We start from the raw sequence: 18770 nt of genomic DNA, 5'->3' as shown, positions 1-18770 counted from the left end.
TCAATATACTGGAAGTTAGTTAACATACCAAATGGACTCTTGATGACGACAGTCTTTGACACCTCCAGAGCATCAGAAATACCAACAGCATTAAGGGCAAAGACTCTGAAGAAGTATTCGTGTCCCTCGACAAGCTCTGATACAGTGTAGGACCTACACTCAGCGCTAACATCAGCGACCTTCTGCCACTGCTTTTGGGTCTTCTCGAGCTTCTCGATGTAGTATGAAGTGATCTGCATTCCTCCATCGTGTGATGGGGTCTTCCAAGTAAGCTTGGCAGAAGTTGTGGTCACTTCGGTGACCATGAGGGGACCCTGAGGAGGTCCAGGCCGCTCTGTTCAAGAAGGAAAGAGCGTTATGCATGGCAATGATTGAAGATCCAGGAACTGCTGAAACCTAATGAGCATTTTCCTCTTTAAATAGTTTTATTTATACCATCACTGAATTGTGAGTGGATGTTGTGCATACAGATAAGAAATATTATATCACAAAAAATTTGTTTTATAGACTTTCTATACAATTATCGTCTTAAATGTATTCATCAGGAGGAAAAAACTGCATAGGCTAACAACCGTGACTGGTATAACTATTGTTTTATCATCAACTAAGTGAAAGGTTTTCATTTACTATATATACTAAGTACTCACTGTACTAAGTTTAGAAATATATTTAGCCACAGGGAGCTGTAGTCTGATTTTAAAAGTACAGTAATAGATGTATGTATTTCATCAGGGTGAGGCTTGTACTTACTATAAAGCTGATACACATGTAAATATGGATAGATAAAACGCATATTTACATGTATAGTATACTGTATATACATACATACAGTACATGTATAAAATTTGTTTTAATTCACATCTATAAAAAAGAGAAAACGTGGGATCGGGAAATAAATGTAACATAACTAAAACTAAAATATGGATTCAAAAATTGTGTGGAAAGTAAATGAAATTCTGATCAAATGTTATTTAAAGGGTTGAATACTTGAAACTAAAAAATGCACATTTGGTGTATAACTAATTCTGGGTTGTCTATAGGTTATGTGCTGTTTTAACAGGACTGTAAACTGAAACTATTGTGCAGCATGTTTTAGTGCTGTTTTGGCGTAAATGCAGGACAATAATTTTTATAGTAAGTGGGAATAAAAATAAGTGTTAATAGGCCTTAGAAATATTGGCCAGTGGACTTTAAGCTGTCTGCAATATTGTAGGGTTTACTGAATGCATGTGATTAGTAGGTCGAAGAGATCAAGTGATAAAACTGGGGATAATTGTAGGTGGAGCATAAGCAGCCTCAAGCATGACTGAAAATTCGTGTGGATGGAATAAGTTACCCCTCTTGACTTCTTCCTCAATGACCTCGAGGGCGCACACCTGGTACTCCTTTTCTTCCTCTGTGTGTCGGGTGAGTAAGATTGGTGTTACAAAGAGTGAATATGTCAAGTGAGTGATGGCGGTCAGAAACCACGGCAATGGGATATATTCCAGAGGATGAATGATTTTAAAGGGGCAGGAAATGGAAACGATGACTAATCGGTCACGGCACAACTTGGTTATCGAAAGAGGGTTACAATTCAGATGTTAATACATCAATAGCCTTTGTGAAAGAGTTTAGAAACTCAAAGTATCAGAGGAATTTAGAGAGAAGAATACACTTACAAAGAATCTCATATTTCAAAGTTTTCTATGTAATGTTAAGTGTTGAACCTTTTTCTTTTGTTGGCAGATAATAAAAAATATCAACTACGTAGTGTATAGTAATTTGAACTATTACGCTTTATTTAATCAGTAGAAAGAAAGTTTAACGTAAGAAATATGTAAGGAATTGAATAATGAGTAATGATTTTGTAATTTTGGTGATTAGGATTAACAACAAAAGGATTTTAGAAGTATTTCTAAACATTTAATTCCATTTAACGTTACTTATTTACACTTAAAAGGTCGGGTAAATTACTGGGCATTTCTTTCATTTGATAAACGAAAATCTGACTTTTGGATCAAAGATGGTGAAATCTACAACAGTAGAAAAATGAGTTTATAAATGAGAAGAATGATAGTGAAATGTTATAATGTATCATTAAATCAGATAGCATAAGTTCTTACTCGAAGTGAAAATAAGAAACAATGGTAAAATGAGAATTACTGTACTTGGATATTGTATGTCAATTGAATTTATAGCTGTACAGGTATATGTTCTCAGGTGTTACAAATTTACTGTAAACTGTAGAAAAGATGATCTTAATATAAGAAAACACATGCAAGTTATTTGAAGATTTTAAATTTCTGCATAACTATATGCATTTTATATCCAAAAAATATTTTTTTGGAAAAATCTTATTTAAGTATTAATTTTAGATGAAACACCGATAGAAACAGTAGGAAAGGAATTTTTACATAACTATAACATATCCTCTTAACATTTACTTCACCTTTTTACCCCTGCCAAACACAGATATACCCACTCTTTAACTTACATACTTAATAAACCTTAAAACACAACAGCTCATCTCATAATACTCAAGTCAAAACGATCCTATTTTAAAATCATTTTCTGCGAGACATGTTTAATCCTATTTCAATGTATCTACAACTCAATGAATACTGCTGTCTCAATCCTCCAACATAGGTGCATTATGATCTCTTGAACTAATAATTCATATTAACAAATTATGGCACAAATTTGCTCTGACTGATTTTGGGATCCTCGTCAAAATCAAATAATCACCGATTTTGGCAGATACTCCTCTATCAGAAATATGCAGATAGATTTAATCTTATCATTCGGGTTTATCTATTCCCTAAATCATTGGGGGAAATAAATACACTCCAGTGATAATGACAGTGGATGCGAGAAGTTGCACAGTAAATAACGTCATTCTCATATCACAATTACTTCAAAACTTGCAAGTACCCAACATTAAAATAAGACTAGCTTCAAAACTATCCCGCTCAACTTCAGGTGCAGTAACTGATTCATACTTTGCAGGCACTCCATACAGAGAGCATTACTATTTCCAATATAGATTTGTTCTTTACTAGTAAACCAAGATTGCTATACTGACCACTCAAGGCAGTTATTCAAGAAGCTGCTTTAGTTCTTAACTTACCTAAGACCCTGAGATTGAAGCTAACTTGGGCTCTGCCACCAGAATTCTCTGCAGTGACGGTATAAACGGCAGTGTCTTCTAGGGCCAAAATTTGAATGGTTATGCTTGTTGTGCATTGCTGTTGATTGGTGTGGATGATAATGTGTGGAGTGGACTGGAAATATAAGAATAAATGAGAAATTACCCTGGACTTCATCACTGACAATAGAGAATATTACAGAAACGATTAAGAATGCTGCGTGGCACAAGGACAACTTTTAAGTCATCAAGTCTATAATGTTCTAGTTTCTACTGATGAATAATCTACTAAACTACAAAATAGATGAAGAATGAACTTCTATTTAATATCTACTTACCACAAGTGGTTTATCATTGCGGGTCCATGAGATCTTTGGCTTTGGATAACCAACGATCTTGATAGGAACACTCCATTGGTCACCAACGGTCAATGTCTGGCACTGCTTGGTCTCTTCAAACTCGAATCTTGGTGCCTCTGTAAAAGTTATATGACTATGAAAAATTTCTCAAAATAAACCTGAAAGTCTGGACTAATTTCCTATGCGTATCAACGATTTACCTAAAGGCAAAAACCTTAAAATTTAATTTCATATTTCTTAATCTATGCAAAAGAAAGGTTTAAGTTTTCAGTCCATAAGACTTAATCAGAATAGGACACGGGTTAAATCTGATGTTAAATCTTATTACAGATAATACAGAGACAACTTTTTTGTAACTCTAAATATATGAAAATACAATGACCTTTTTATCATTCGAAATTAATGTCCCAAATTTACGTAATGAAAAATCCTGACAATAAAAATTACGGAAATGATTCAACTTATAGAAAAATACATTGAAGACCATAAACCTGAGCAATGTCTACGCAATGAGATTTGTAATGAGTTAAGCCGAGGAGAATTAGCCATAAAACACAAACTCGAACAATAATCAACAAATCTTGAATAACTACAGTGACTGAAATTTGCTATGAGTTAACCCGAAAAGAATTAGACTTAAAACAGAACCTCAATGACTAACCACCGAACCTTGAATAACTACAGTGGCTAAGATTTGCAATGAGTTAATCCAAGGGGAATTAGACATAAAGCAAAAACTCAAACACTAATCAACGAACCTTGAATAACTACAGTGGCTGAGCACTCTGCCATACCAGCTTCATTACTGGCCTTGCAGGTGTACATACCACCGGAGTCTTCCCGGCTGCTCTGGATAGTGTAAGTGGCAGTGAAGTTCTCATATTTGGTTTCACCCTGGATGATCTTGCCATCTCTCATCCATTCAATTCTTGGTGCTGGTGAAGCCGTCACAACACAACGAAGGACAATCTTCTGGTTAAGGCCTGTTACGACAGCCTGAAGCTGTTCCTTGACTACTGGTGGCTCAGCTTGCCTTGGAGCAGAGACCTATAAAGAGGATATTAGGGTTATTGTAGGGAATGCAGCTCAGGAACTAATTGCTTAATATTCCTTTAAGAAAAAAAATTACAGTGATAGATGATATAAGCCTACAAATATTTTACCTACATAAATTTCTTAGCATATATGAATACATATGTAGTAGTAGCTACCAAAAGTAACTGTCAATATACAAGTTATGATATAGGTATGCATCTACATGTTAAATCCAAACCATGTGCAAAAGGATATTGTGATGGCTATATGACGTCTGAGAAAAAAGTGAATAAGCAGAAATGTGGATTATTTGAAACGACAACCGCTATCTAAGTCTCATTCGCCCAAGGAGAAAAAGTCCAGTACTGCTTAAAATGTCTTGTATTCAGTTACATCAAGCTCTTCCACTAATCTAAGAAAAATTATATAACAATATTTTTCAGTATAAGTTGGAAAAAAGTGACATATTCGCCATTTCTATATTGGGAAATAAAGTAATATAACTATACCTTGATGAACTTAGATTGATCCGACACATCAGACTTGCCAACTTCGTTTACAGCTGAAATCCTGAAGCAGTATTCCATGTCTTTCGTCAGGTGTGTTACGTCTGTGGTTGTCTGTGTCAGCTTCTTTGGCAATTTATATTCAGTCCATATCTGTTGCTGTTGTGACCTAATAATAGAAAAAACAATTATAATTCAGAGATAAAGAAGAAAAAGTTAATAGTTCTCTCGAGAGCCAATTCACAGAAGGAAGCATCAACATATGGTAAATTGCACGAATACACATCATATTAGAATAAATAACCGTTTGATCAAATGGTTCCTACATGTATTCTACGACGTAATTTGTAATAACACGGCCTCCATCTTCTTTTGGTGCAGACCAGTGTATTGTCACAGAACTGTCAGTAACCTTCATGGCCTCAGGAGTGCCAGGCTTGGATGGCTTGTCTGGAAAAGTGAAAAAAAAAATATTTCTGATGATGGTGAAAAGGACAATTTTAATCAAATCATTAAATACATAATGTGCTAATGGATTATGCAGACGGTTTTAAGAAACTTAGGCAACAATGATCTCAATGAAAGGATTCTATTACTTGACAAAATAATCAATATGAACGTAAATAAATCTATCTTACCAAGAATCTTAACAGTGTAGTCAGCGTAAGCAGCCCCACAGTCATTGCAGAGCTTAACACGGTATTCTCCACAGTCAACATTCTCAACTGTTTTAATGGTAATGGAGGCTTCGTTCTCAGTCACAGTGGCAAGAATCTAATCAAATAAAATTGAAATTGGAATTAGCTTAGATTTAATATTATCTGACTTTAAAGTTTATAGACATTAACTCACAAGTGTTGTTAAATCTATGGGGGTATTTGGAGAAGAATAATCATTAGTGTACTATCATTATTAAGAAGATCCTTAAGCATAAAGGGCATCATATATCATGAACATGAATATTCAACTATACATGGAGAGATCAGGTTACCTTTTGAGTATTACGTTCAGTGTCCAGCAGCTGTCCTTTGTGGTACCAGAAAGCTTTGGGTTTGGGCGTGGCAGTGAAGGGCACTTTCAAGGTGACATCCTTGCCCTTGTTGACAACGAATTCCTTCTTCTGGTATTCCTTGGGAATCTTAGGTGCGGACATCATCACTAGAATAAACCATTTACAATTGTATTACACATATCAAGATGAAATCAATTTGCGATGGTTATTAATAAAATAATTGTTTTTGTCTTAAATCTGAATATTTTGCACAGATATAATTATTACTATAGCACAGAAAATCATAAAAACACCTTCGCAGGCAAGGACTATAGAAACTGGGAATTCGGGTAGAGAGCAAGAAAGGAAACAAAATAGTCCAACTTACAAACTACGTTCATCTTGCAGGTCGTCTTCAGGTTTGCGAGGACGCAGGAGTATTCTGCTGAGTCAGCTTGGGTAACGCTCTTGACAATGAGGATCCTCTTCTTGACTTCCTTCTTCATAATATACTTCTGGTCTGCTTTAATTTCTTCCTGGTTCCTGAATACCCACAGAAATATTGCTAGTTATGAATATTAAAATGTAATATTCTTTTTTTTTTTTTAAATAACGTTATATCCGGTAACAAACATGTACCAGCCAACCAAAGTGTGGAACTTTCTGAGAAAACTGTTACTCTTTGGTTTTCACTAAAATCCATGATAAAACCCGGGTTACAAATGTAAGAAATTTAAAAAATTGGCAAATCATGACTTAAGTGCAAATGTTAACTTTGATAATTTCAAATTGAATGAAAATATCTTTTATTTCTCCATATCACATTTCATATATGACTCTCTTAGACGTACCTGAACCATCTGACTTCAAAGTCCTTGGAGATTTCAACAACGAAAGTGGCATCAGACTGGAAGTTGACATCCATATGTGAAGGCAACTTTGTGACGAAGTCTCCTTCTGCCTGGAGCTCAACCTAAAAATATATGACAACTGAATTTCTCCATCCATCTAATGTAAAGTCTCGCTAAATCACTACTTGTCACAAGGATATCTACACAACTGGTGATAAAAATCTTGTGAAAATTGTTTTAAAGAGACTTGGAGGAAGAAAATTGTTTGCATTCTCCTTCCTGGTGGTGAAAAATTGTTTCAGTAAATATCCATAATTGTGGATACAAACTCAGCCACTAATTTCTTTATAGATATTCTCAGAATTAATTTGATTTAGATTATAATGGTGTAGTTTCTATATCAAGATGCTATGCAGCCCACAAACAATTACTATGAAAAGTAGAATGTTGAGATGGTTGTGTGGGGTGACAAGAAGAGATAAGATACGGAATGAGGTAATTAGGGGTACCACAGGAGTTAGATAACTATCAGATAATATCCAAGAAAGTAGACTGAGGTGGTATGGTCATATCACGAGAAGAGATGAACAGTATATTGGGTGGAGAGTGATGGAAATGGAGGTACAGGGAACGAGAAGGAGAGGGAGACCAAAGCGAAGGTGGATGGACTGTATCAAGGATGACCTTCGATCAAAGGGATTAACCGAAGATGAAGTGTGGGGCAGAGGTAGATAGAGAACGTTGGCCAGAAACATCGACCCCACATAGAAGTGGGAAAAGATTCAGACAAAGAAGAAGAAGAAGAAGAAGAAGAATAGTCAGAAACCATTAATAATATTATACTTACCCTAAGGTTGGCAGTACATTCACTCCTACCAACAACAGCACGATAAGTACCAGCATCGTCACCCTGGCAGTTGTAGACCATCAGTCTCTGGATCTAGAATAGAAATACCCAAATAAAGTATTTGTTGCATAAGAAATTCTGCTCTCGTTAAGTTTATTAAAAAAGACAGAATATGGCATAAATGAACGTTAACTTCAATTGCACTTTGCTATGTATTTTGATCAAGTGAAAGAATGGGAATCAAACTTTAACCAGATTTGGTCGGTATTTTGCAGTAATCATACCTTGCCGTCAATGGAAAGTTGATAATGATCAGAGAAACGAATTTCTTTGTTATCCTTGAACCAAGTGATAACTGCGTCGCCCTTTGTGAGTTCAACCTGTAATGAAAAAAATATAGACTCGTTACTGTAAAAACTAAAGAGAAAAAAATAATAAAACCCAATAATTGAACTGCTAGAGAATCTGTAAAAGTGAAATGCAAATTATAAAACAGAAATATAAATGAAAGATTATCTCAAGCATTTCTTTTAATTAGGAGGACTACAACATGAACCTATAATGATATTTGTGTATGATATTCATTTCCTACTTCAATTTAATGTCACTATGCAGTGTTACAGAGGAAATCAAATGAACGACGTGGTTTTACCATACCTCAAAGGTAGCCTTGCTGCCCTTAGGAACGACTTGGTCCTTCATCTTCCTTACAATCTCAGCAGGCAACTCTCGAACAGTGAGTTCAGCAGTGCATTCCTGATCACCAAGGACACAAGTGTATTCTCCCTCATCTTGGAGAGTAGCTTTCTTCAGCACTAACTTGTGAATCTTGCCCTGTGTCACCAACTTGAAGCGGTCACTGTTGGTCAATTCTTCTCCATCCTGTTAACGAAAATAACATCCTTTTTATTACCAGTGGGAGAATTTCAATTAGCAGAAACCTTTTCTACTACTCTAGGACAACTTTCAGGTAAGGCAAGTAAATTAAGAAGTAATCAGTTTTTAAACACACCCTGAAGATTTGATTAATGTAATTTTGAGCTCACCAGAAATGTTTTATATAAAGCTTATTTTTTCACTTACACGTGAATTACAGAGCCAAGAATTTCTTTAATATGTAATGCATATTTACCTTGTGCCATGATACATGGCCCTTATCACTGCTCACTTCTACCTGGAGAATAGCTTCCTCCAACTCCTGGACCTCAACATCTTGAAGCCTCTCCACGAAATCATCAAGTCCTGTAATACATAATATGGACCCGTTAAATATATACAAAAAGATAAAGATAATACTTCAGATATTCAAGGATTGCATACTTCAAACAGCTGTAAAGATTAAAAGCCTAAATGAGTAACATCACATTAATTCCTAGAATGAAATTCAAATTAAAAAAAAATCAAATCTAAATCGCTACCAATTGAAGAAGCGGAATACTGATATAGATACAAGACTGATGAAAAATAACAGATTCTGGAGAGATTTAAATACAAGACTGATGAGATAAAATAGATTCTGGAGAGATATAAATACAAAACTGATGAGACATAATAGATTCTTGAGATATAAATAGAAGACTGATGAGACAAAACAGATTCTGGAGAGATATAAATAGAAGACTGATAAGTCAAAATAGATTCTGAAGAGATATAAATACAAAACTGATGAAAAATAATAGATTCTTGAGATATAAATACAAGACTGATGAAAAATAATAGATGCTGGAAAGTATCTGGTAACTGAGTCTTACCTTTAACCGTGAGGTTGCAGAAAGTAGACTGGTTGTCGAAGGTACACTTGTATTTGCCAGAGTCGCTTCCAGTGGCATTGGTGATGACCAAGCGGTGGGTCAGACCCTCCCGTTCAATCTTGATGTTCTTGTTGTGCTTGAGTTCATTCTTACCCTTGTACCACTTGCACTAGGAAGGGGAATAAAAAGGGTGAATATATACTAATTGAGGCTTCATAGGTTGGAGCAAGCACTCAATTTTAAGAAGAAAACAATGGTCAAATAAAATGAACTTATGTGGTTTCTTGTTCTCTGGTACGTTTCATAAATAGTTAATTGACGACGAAAAAGTTGATTTAAATAAAGATTCTCATGTATATCATAATTACTAATAGACATGCCTTTAATGTCTAAGAAAATATTGTTTTTAATCTGTATCCAAGCAAACTGTATCTTTGTGACCTTGCAAAAAAAAAAAAAAAAAAAAAAAACATATACATAAAAATAACATATCACACAAAAAACATATTTTGATATATCAATAAACAAAAGATATAAGACTCACTTCTCTCTCTTTTGAGGTGCGGCACTCCAAAATCACCTCTGAGTTCTCTTCCACGACGCAGGATTCCAGGCCACGTTTGAAAGTACTGCAGGAAGTGTAGAAGGATTTGTTAGTAATGGCTGCAATTTATAGATATTGACATATACCTTATTAAAAAATAGACTAAGATTTTCTTTCGGCGTGTAAACGCGGCAGAATAAGAAAATAAAGCATGAATTACATAATAATAAGAAACCGAATTAAATTCAGTAGTCTAAATGCTTTGAAAAATTCATTAATCTGAGCAAGGCATAAGTACTATTTTAATAAACTGCTGTTTAAACATCTTATACTAGCTATGTTTCAAATGGATGTAAAACTTATTTGAAAGGATGACAAAAACACATCTGAAAAGACACGTTGAGAAATACAAACCAGATCCCTGAGGTAACATTTTTCGAAACATATAAGTTCTACAGACCATAGCACAAATAAATCATCTGTCTCATAAGAATCTTCATACGGACAACATTAATTGGATCTAAATACGTATATACATTCACTGTGATATACACCATTGAAATAATGATAATAAAGCGTAAGCTTTAAATAGTATTATTCATGTAAATGGGGCCTCTAATTACAAAGCATCCATCACTATATATGACTCCATTACTATAATCAAGTTTATGACAAATAGAATCTCAATCCATTAATATAACTAAGTTAATGTCAAATATAATTTCAAAGCAAATGAAACCAATTTTGAGTGATGCTAATGCATGTAAATGAAGCAATTTAATGTAAATGAGACCCTTAAAAGAAATGAAACACTACAGATAACGTAAATGTGCATCATAAATCTCAATGAACACAAACACCTGGACACCTCACCTTTAAACATATATACGAAAAATATAGACATTAAGAAAATAAAACACGAGAGACTGCCCATGCGACAGAATCTAACTAAGTCTCTTGTGGTTACCTAAAGCTACTACACAGGACATTACAATGCCATTAACTACAGACTTCCGTCCTTCTGAGTTTTCATCTAAGAAGGCATTGGACACAAAATACACAAAATATTACGGCACATCACTCGGTAATTGTCCAGAATTCTCTCTTGACGCAACACCAGGAGAAAAAAAAAGTGAGTTATAAAAGACGGTTTAGTCTTTAGTTCCTTTTAAAAAAATGGTAGAAATAAAAAAACAAAAGGATGGTATTAAATATAAATCAAACTAAAAAAGGGAAAAATGGAGAATACAGGAAAAAACCAAAATAAAATAAAAAAAAAAAGCATAATTGTTTCCCCCTTCGTGTGTGCCGTAAGAGAAAATATGAATGCAGCAGTAGTAGATGTTGGGGAAAGTATTTAAAAGTCACAAAAATGGAAACAAGAGTCATAGAAACATTGTGAGACGACTATCCTAACTAATTTCGGCCAAGGGTACTCACACAACGTCCACCCCTACGGTTACATTGGCCGAGTGGGTGGCTTTGCCCACTTTATTGGTGGCCGTGCAAGTGTACTTTCCGGAGTCCTCATTGGGCTTGACCTTCTGTATCTCAAGCACAGCCAGTTCGTCTCGGAAGGTCATGACCACGTTCCTCTCCACCTTCAGCTTTTTCCCGTTCCTTCAAGAGGACCCCCCAAAAGCGGAAGCAGGAGGCCGCAGAAGGGTAGCAGCGACAGCAGCAGTAGTAGTAGCAGTAAGGGATGAGATCGAGCAGAGGCAGAGGGGTGGGCCAGTTAAGATAAGTTTTTGTTTTTCTCCTTTTAAATTTTTTTTTTTTAAACAAGGACGCTGATCCCGCGATAAAGAAAATGCTTTCACGTTGATTGATCGATTTACCTAATTTTTTTTTTTTTTTTTTTTTTTTTTTTTGGAGTCGGGGGTTGAATGTACATTGGAGAAGTTATGTTTTTTGTTTTCTGTTATAGATTATAAATAAAGGGTAGGTTGTATTTGCGGGGATTCTGAAGTAACTCAAAACAAAATAAAAATTAAACTTAGTAACTGTTAAATAACTCGTTATAAAAAATAATTTTAGCATTTTAGTGCAATTGAGATGAAGATTATGGACAAGATCTGGGCAAAACACTGGGATAAAATAAATAATATATAATGCTGTCTATTTACAAGAAAGTAAATGTTGGGAATTAAAATCAGAAAACTCAAAAGAATAGATGATAAATAATATATATGCGTTGCCTTGATATATATATATATATATATATATATATATATATATATATATATATATATATATATATATATATATATATATATATATATATATATATATATATATAGAATATATATATATATATATATATATATATATATATATATATATATATATATATATATACAATGTATATATAATATTTACAAATACATATATATATAATTATATATATACACACATATATATATATATATGCACATATATATATATATATATACATATATATACATATATATATATATATAATAAAGAAAAGTCAAAATGAAATAAATGGTCTTTTGCCATGTAGCTAGAGGCGACGCTTCAAGAAAAAAAATATGAATATAATTTGAATCAAGAAGGATCAGTTCTAGACAAAAATAAAATTAGAATTGGTATTAAATTATTAAAAAACAATAAGAAAATAAAAGAGAATGGGGACAGGCAGTGCTGGGATATTTCAGAAGGATTATTTTACTCATTTTCATTACAGTGGGGCATCAGAGCATTAAAGAAATCTTGTGAATTCTTCCCAAGGCATTTTCAAAGTAAGAGAGAAGTTAATGATGGGTGTTCAGAGCTGGAAGACTTACTTAGAAGGGAGCCTGTTTAATCTCTTTGGTGGAAAGACGTTAAAAGATGAGCCACAGATGGCCATTCCAGCATATGAACTGGAAAAAGAAAAATCTGTAAGAGGACTGACCTGCTCCAGGTGACGTCGGGTGCTGGAACGCCCTTGATGCGGGCCACGAGACGAATAGTTCCCTCGACTTCGACGGTCTGGTCACCGAACTTTTCATCGAAGGATGGTCCTTGGGGCGCCTTCATAGAGAGAAATGTATAGTATGAGAATTGCCTTTAACAAGTCTTTTTATTCTAATCTAAATCTACACTATACTCAATTTATTTTAGTGAGACGCATTTGCACCGACTCGCAGCGGTGCCCTTTTAGCTCGGAAAAGTTACCTGCTATCTGATTGGTTAGAATTATCTTATCCAACCAATCAGCGATTAGGAAACATTTCCGAGCTAAAACGGCACCCCTGCGAGTCTGTGTAAATCTGCCTCACTAAAAAGAATTGACTATAGGCAATCTTCAATGTTACACAAATTTGACTTGTTACTTACTTTATATAACCCGTCAACATAATGGGAAATACATTTGTGATGAAAATATTTATTTGTGAGCTAGACTATACAGCTTAAGGTGATAGATTATCACCATAATTACCCTATTTAACGCCTACAATGACAAATACCTGTGAAATACAATATCTCCTAGTGAATAGCCATTTACCACAGTAGAGTCAACAAACCTGAGACACCATAAAGCCAATATACATTCTTCGCTGAAAATTAATCTAACAGACTTACTGTCACTTTGAGGGTGATGTAAGTCTTGGCTTCTCCCTCTCTGTTCTTGACAGAAATTTCATATTTGCCTTCGTCTTCCTTCTTAGAAGTCTTGACGATATAGATGGAGCGGTAGGCGTGGACATCCTTCTGCCTGACGATACGCACGCGCTGGGATTCCTTCAAGACCTGTGAACGTCGATAGTAATATTCTTTTGAGTCTAGTTAATTGATTGATTGATTTAAAGTTTTCAGGCATCCTGACATTTGAGTCTAGTTAAGGTGTTTTCTCTGTATTTGAGGAATATTCATCACATGAGAAAAGTATAATAGTGCGGTTTTTTTTTTTCAAACATTTGGATGCTGATACGAAAAGTTCTGCCACTCGACAGCAAAGAAATATTTGTTTTCAAATAAGATACTCGTTTACTGAAAAAGAAAATCACTAAGGCAAGTATTCTAATGAACAGGTAAAATCGATTAAATGAATAGGAATATATAAGTAAGTATGTGTTTTAAAGTCTCACTTAAAGTTTGGTCATCGCCATTTACGTAAATTTCTTCCCAGGTGGAAAACCTTCAGACAATTCTACGCAACAAGAGGATATGCAGTTCATATACAAGTGCTTCTTTAACACAATCTTTATGACATGTACCTACATTGATAAAGGTTAAATTTTCATCCAAAATCACATATCCTGTATCTAACTGTTAATATTTGAAATGAAAAGTAGATTACAGACTAATGATTTCCATTTATTAAAAATGATCTTACCTGGCCATCCTTCTTCCAGACAATCTCAGGTTCTGGAATAGCTACAAGGCGGACATCCATCTCAAACTGTGTACCTTCTTCAACAGTCTTAACGCAAGGCTTATTGGCGAAGGTTGGTGGAATGCCATCCAGAATGTCGCAAACAGAAGATTCGCGGCTGAGGCTACGGCGAGAAGCACCCACAGAGCTACCATGATCACTGACGGGTCCTTCAACCACAAGTTCAGCACTGCTGGCAGAATATCCACACTCGCTCTTGGCTACGCAAGTGAACAAACCGGCATCTTCTGGGAACACTTCCTTGATTACCAGTGTTGCAGTATTGTCATCAGAATAGAAAATCTGTGAAGAGGTTATTAATAGTTAATAGAGTTAATGAAAATGAGAGGAAATATTAAAACATCTTAAAGATGATTGAAGGCTGAAATAGAATTTAATACTACAGAAGACGGAATTAGTATTATAAAACCATTCCTTCTTAAACGAAAAGTAAGATAACCTTAAGTCTAATGAAACAGCAGTCTGATTTTCACATTAATGTTTTGCATATATGAATCCTACAAAACTTACCTGGAATTCCTCAGATGGCTTGATGATAGCAGTCTGTCTGAACCAGGTGATATTTGGTCTAGGTGTTCCCTGGATCTTGCAGACAAACTGAGCTTCCTGGCCATCCTTAGCACGGATGGGCTGCATCTGAGTCACCTTTGGTGGCTCTGCATTCTGGCCCTTCTTCAACTCTGCAATAGAATGTTTATTTGCAGTTCCACATAACTGGAAAATATTCTAGGGAAGAAAGCGGTGAATATAGTTTTTATATTGATCATATTATTATCAAAGAGATTACAAGGTATAATAAGAATATTTCAAAACATTCTTAATATGTAAAGTGATGAGTGACTCCAAGATCACAAAACTATAAGACTAAATTTGACAAAACAATTCATTACAAATGAAGAAAGTTGAAAAAAAAAATCACTGATAACTTACTATCAAAGACAGGGAGTTTCATTATCTTCTCCTGTAACTTTTGCTGGACATAATGAGTGTAAGATACTTCCTCTGCAAGTAACTTAGCAGGAACATAACCTTGTTCAAGCGTCAGGTGTTTCTTCACGAACCACCAGTCACTGTTGGAAGTTTCTGGAAAAAAATTGACAAGAAATGTAAGAGCTTTAGTCATAAGACATATTTTCCCCAAAAATGTTTTCGTTTTATAATGAAAAAAAATTGCTAAAAAGTATCACCATAAATATTAATAAAGAAGACTGCACACTTGATGCAAAAATTATGTATTTTATGGTATATATACAGTACAGACAAACATCTAATCAGACTATTGAGCCAAGTTGTTCAAAATTCATAGACGGGCTAAAAACATTACCAATAAAATAATACAAAAGACTGCACAATTGATGCAAAAATAGTGTTCTATATGGTCGACAAAATCTCATGTGACTATTGAACTAAGTTGTTCAAAATTCATAGGATGTTTATAGGAATAAATGAGACTAAAGTTATTATAATAATTTGGAATAAGAAGTCACTTACCATGAATGTAGACACGTTCACCCTCAACCAGATGCATTGCATTCTCCTGTGAAGAGTCCGAGACGTAGGTGGCCACAGCTCTCAGTTGATCACCCTGCTTGACGTTTAATGGTGGGGCGATTTCGAAAGCTATTGGGGGGGAGAAATTACCAGAAGCATCAGATACTGAGTTTTCTATTCATTTTTGAAAGAAATCTTCTTGTTCCAGTTATTCATGGACATAGATCCTAACCTATAACCAGGCATGGACTGAATCCATTTTCATTAATAATGCAGTCCAAGTAATCTGTACGGTTCCCTAATACAAAACTTATGAAATCAAATTGTACTTTTTTATATATATTATTTTTAAAACAGACAAGATGGAAAAAAATTCATCTTTTACTGTAACGGAATTCTCATCATCGTTAGCTCCAGTAAAGTCATAGCTTATGGAGAGCTGATGAAAAATTAACCAAGTATGATTAATGAATTTCAAATAGGTGTTATACAGCAATCTCTGTATTTATGTATTCTTTAGAATAAGCAGTTGCCTTGCTCCTTCAAGGTATATCTTGACTGCTGAGTGAAGATAAATAAAGAATGAGTCACACGCTGTCCTGTATCAAAATATATTTGAAGGAATGTCTCATATCAACTGGTGTTAAAAGGTACTGTTATGTAATGAAATATAATAACACAGTATATATCAAATCCTGTATGTATATACAATAAATTTCGTTGTGTTAATATGTGAGTTTTGGAGTTAATCCTCATATATAAAGAAAATAACTAGTCGTATGTTCCTTCACCTACAGATACGCGAATTGAAGGTATCCTGGCAAGAGCATTAACCATCTCTTGTTACAGATACATAGACAAAAGATTGTAGTTGGTAGTATAGTCATCAGTACCAATTAACTACTTTCATCTACAGTAACAAATGGATTTCGTTTAGTGCTGTTGACAGAATTCTCACATTTGGTATCTTCGAGATAAGGATTAATGAGTTAGCTGTGATTGCCATAAGTTATTTGCTAAGAGTTAGGTGTGAGTGTTGCTAAAGAGTATCAGACCGTGTAGCTACTTCAAAACTGTCCCGAATGCTACGAAGTGTTGAAAAAAAAAAAAAATGTAAATATCAATACTGAATCATTCTAAGCTGTAAATTCGAGCTGCCTTGTCAGAGAATGACACCATGAAAATGAATTGTTATCATCAAGATGCAAGATTGTGTAATGTAAATTCGTATAAAATGGAAATACACATGATTATTAATTATGGATATGTGATGCTTACGTGTGAAGGATGTTCTCACACTACCAAGTTTACGATAATATCGTTTCGAACAAAAATCTTTTAGAAAAATACGATAAAAGTTAAGTTCTTACTAAACATCTTCAGTATCAAAAGACATATTTTGAATTTATTCTGAATGATTTTTAAGTTTGTTTACTCTTGGCAACAGCCTCTTAAAATGCAAGATATAAGATAAGGCCTAGAATAGGTTACTCGAAATTGAACCTATATTCGTGGCCATGAAATTCATAAAGATTCAAGTCGCTGTCAGAATTAAAATCGTTTCACTAGAAGTTTGTACAAATCTAATGATTTGTTTAGTCACAAGCCCTTTGCTGTATTCTAAAGGCAAGTTTGTTGCCACCAACACTACCGATATACATGACCTGAGGCTTCATCATCTAGAAGCAGGAATTAAATTTTTGCATTGTGTACTTTGTATAGAGCTCTAAATTGTCCAACAAAGGCAGCTCGTAATATTAGATAAAATCTTGGTGTTAGAAAATGAAAATGTGAGTGAATTACACAAAAGTCATAGATTTAATGTGTTTTGGTGTTGTCACTCTTTACCTTCAGTGGGTGATTGTGGCGCTACCTGTATTTGCATTTGGACGTCCTCTGTAAATTTTAGATTTGGGTGAAAAATGTGTAATTTTGATGTTAGGGGTTAAAAGTTTCCCTCCGTATCCTGGTTTACTAACAAAACTATTTTTATAATCTTTGCGTTATAGACATGACGAAATTCCATGAAGAAGCTATGTCACATTTCTAGGAATACTATCTTAATACTTAACATTTTATCAAAAAATCTGAAAAAAAAACTAAATAAGACGTCCTGCAATGAAACAACATTAACTATTCAAAATACGTAAAAAATTGTAAATAATAACATTAATGCATACCAATACCATAAAAACTAAATTAAAAAAAAAGAAAGAATAAATTAAAAGAGAACGAATCCCGAAAGAAAAAAAAATAAACAAATGATCACCCTTGAAGAGCAACTGAACGACAGATCAGAAAGAAGCTCAGCGCGTTGTAAGAAAGTAAAAAAGATAAAATAAACTTATAGTTACAAATAAATTTTTCTACGAAGTTTGCTTTCGGTCGACTTGAAAACATAAGAGGCTCTTAACCGTTGTAAGATTATCTGAGGTTTATAAAGATACTGCTGTGGTATGTCATTGACTGACGCCATCACATTTATATGAATTCTATGAAAATTTTTGTGGGAAACTAAGTGGAATTGCATTGGAAGAATACATCAATTGCCGGTTTCTACAACACATCGCTAATTGTCTATTTTTTTCCAAGCATACTGATGGCAATGGGGACCAAATGGTCCTATTTGAATGAATTTAGATGGAATCTAAGAAAACTATAAAAAACTGAAATATTCTATAATTTTTTTCTTCTATACTTAATGCCATTAAGTATATATTAATTTCAGCTTAAGATGTGTCATATAGTCATTATTGGCCACCTCACATAAACGGAAAAGAAGCCTCTCATTTAACAAAACTGACAAAAGTAAATGATACTCGAAAAAGCGGCTTTTGTGAAATCTTGTAATGTGTTATGCATAGGT

At 34.3% G+C, this 18770-nt stretch overlaps 1 protein-coding gene across 22 annotated transcripts in view; it reads right to left on the bottom strand.

The window, feature by feature from the left end:
* The window catches only part of LOC137627783 (titin-like), a 218029-nt gene that overhangs the window by 13480 nt on the left and 185779 nt on the right, over positions 1 to 18770 (bottom strand). For 19 of the 22 annotated variants that reach the window (XM_068359103.1, XM_068359118.1, XM_068359120.1 and 16 more), the window contains 25 exons: positions 17753 to 17800; positions 15905 to 16033; positions 15344 to 15496; positions 14924 to 15093; positions 14354 to 14695; positions 13600 to 13767; positions 12929 to 13047; positions 11452 to 11631; positions 10012 to 10096; positions 9468 to 9636; positions 8849 to 8958; positions 8374 to 8598; positions 8001 to 8096; positions 7717 to 7809; positions 6870 to 6991; positions 6407 to 6561; positions 6019 to 6185; positions 5666 to 5801; positions 5354 to 5477; positions 5031 to 5196; positions 4245 to 4533; positions 3466 to 3602; positions 3110 to 3263; positions 1337 to 1396; positions 29 to 334 (listed from right to left, as the gene is read on the bottom strand). In XM_068359103.1, coding sequence (XP_068215204.1) covers positions 29 to 334; positions 1337 to 1396; positions 3110 to 3263; positions 3466 to 3602; positions 4245 to 4533; positions 5031 to 5196; positions 5354 to 5477; positions 5666 to 5801; positions 6019 to 6185; positions 6407 to 6561; positions 6870 to 6991; positions 7717 to 7809; positions 8001 to 8096; positions 8374 to 8598; positions 8849 to 8958; positions 9468 to 9636; positions 10012 to 10096; positions 11452 to 11631; positions 12929 to 13047; positions 13600 to 13767; positions 14354 to 14695; positions 14924 to 15093; positions 15344 to 15496; positions 15905 to 16033; positions 17753 to 17800 — 3903 coding nt within the window. The remainder of the gene's footprint in view (positions 1 to 28; positions 335 to 1336; positions 1397 to 3109; positions 3264 to 3465; positions 3603 to 4244; positions 4534 to 5030; positions 5197 to 5353; positions 5478 to 5665; positions 5802 to 6018; positions 6186 to 6406; positions 6562 to 6869; positions 6992 to 7716; positions 7810 to 8000; positions 8097 to 8373; positions 8599 to 8848; positions 8959 to 9467; positions 9637 to 10011; positions 10097 to 11451; positions 11632 to 12928; positions 13048 to 13599; positions 13768 to 14353; positions 14696 to 14923; positions 15094 to 15343; positions 15497 to 15904; positions 16034 to 17752; positions 17801 to 18770) is intronic. The other 3 variants (XM_068359107.1, XM_068359108.1, XM_068359109.1) reach the window with 3 other exon arrangements.

Source organism: Palaemon carinicauda, chromosome 35 (genome assembly GCF_036898095.1).
Source record: "Palaemon carinicauda isolate YSFRI2023 chromosome 35, ASM3689809v2, whole genome shotgun sequence".
Taxonomy (NCBI): domain Eukaryota; kingdom Metazoa; phylum Arthropoda; class Malacostraca; order Decapoda; family Palaemonidae; genus Palaemon; species Palaemon carinicauda.
This window is presented reverse-complemented; position numbering and strand designations above follow the sequence as displayed.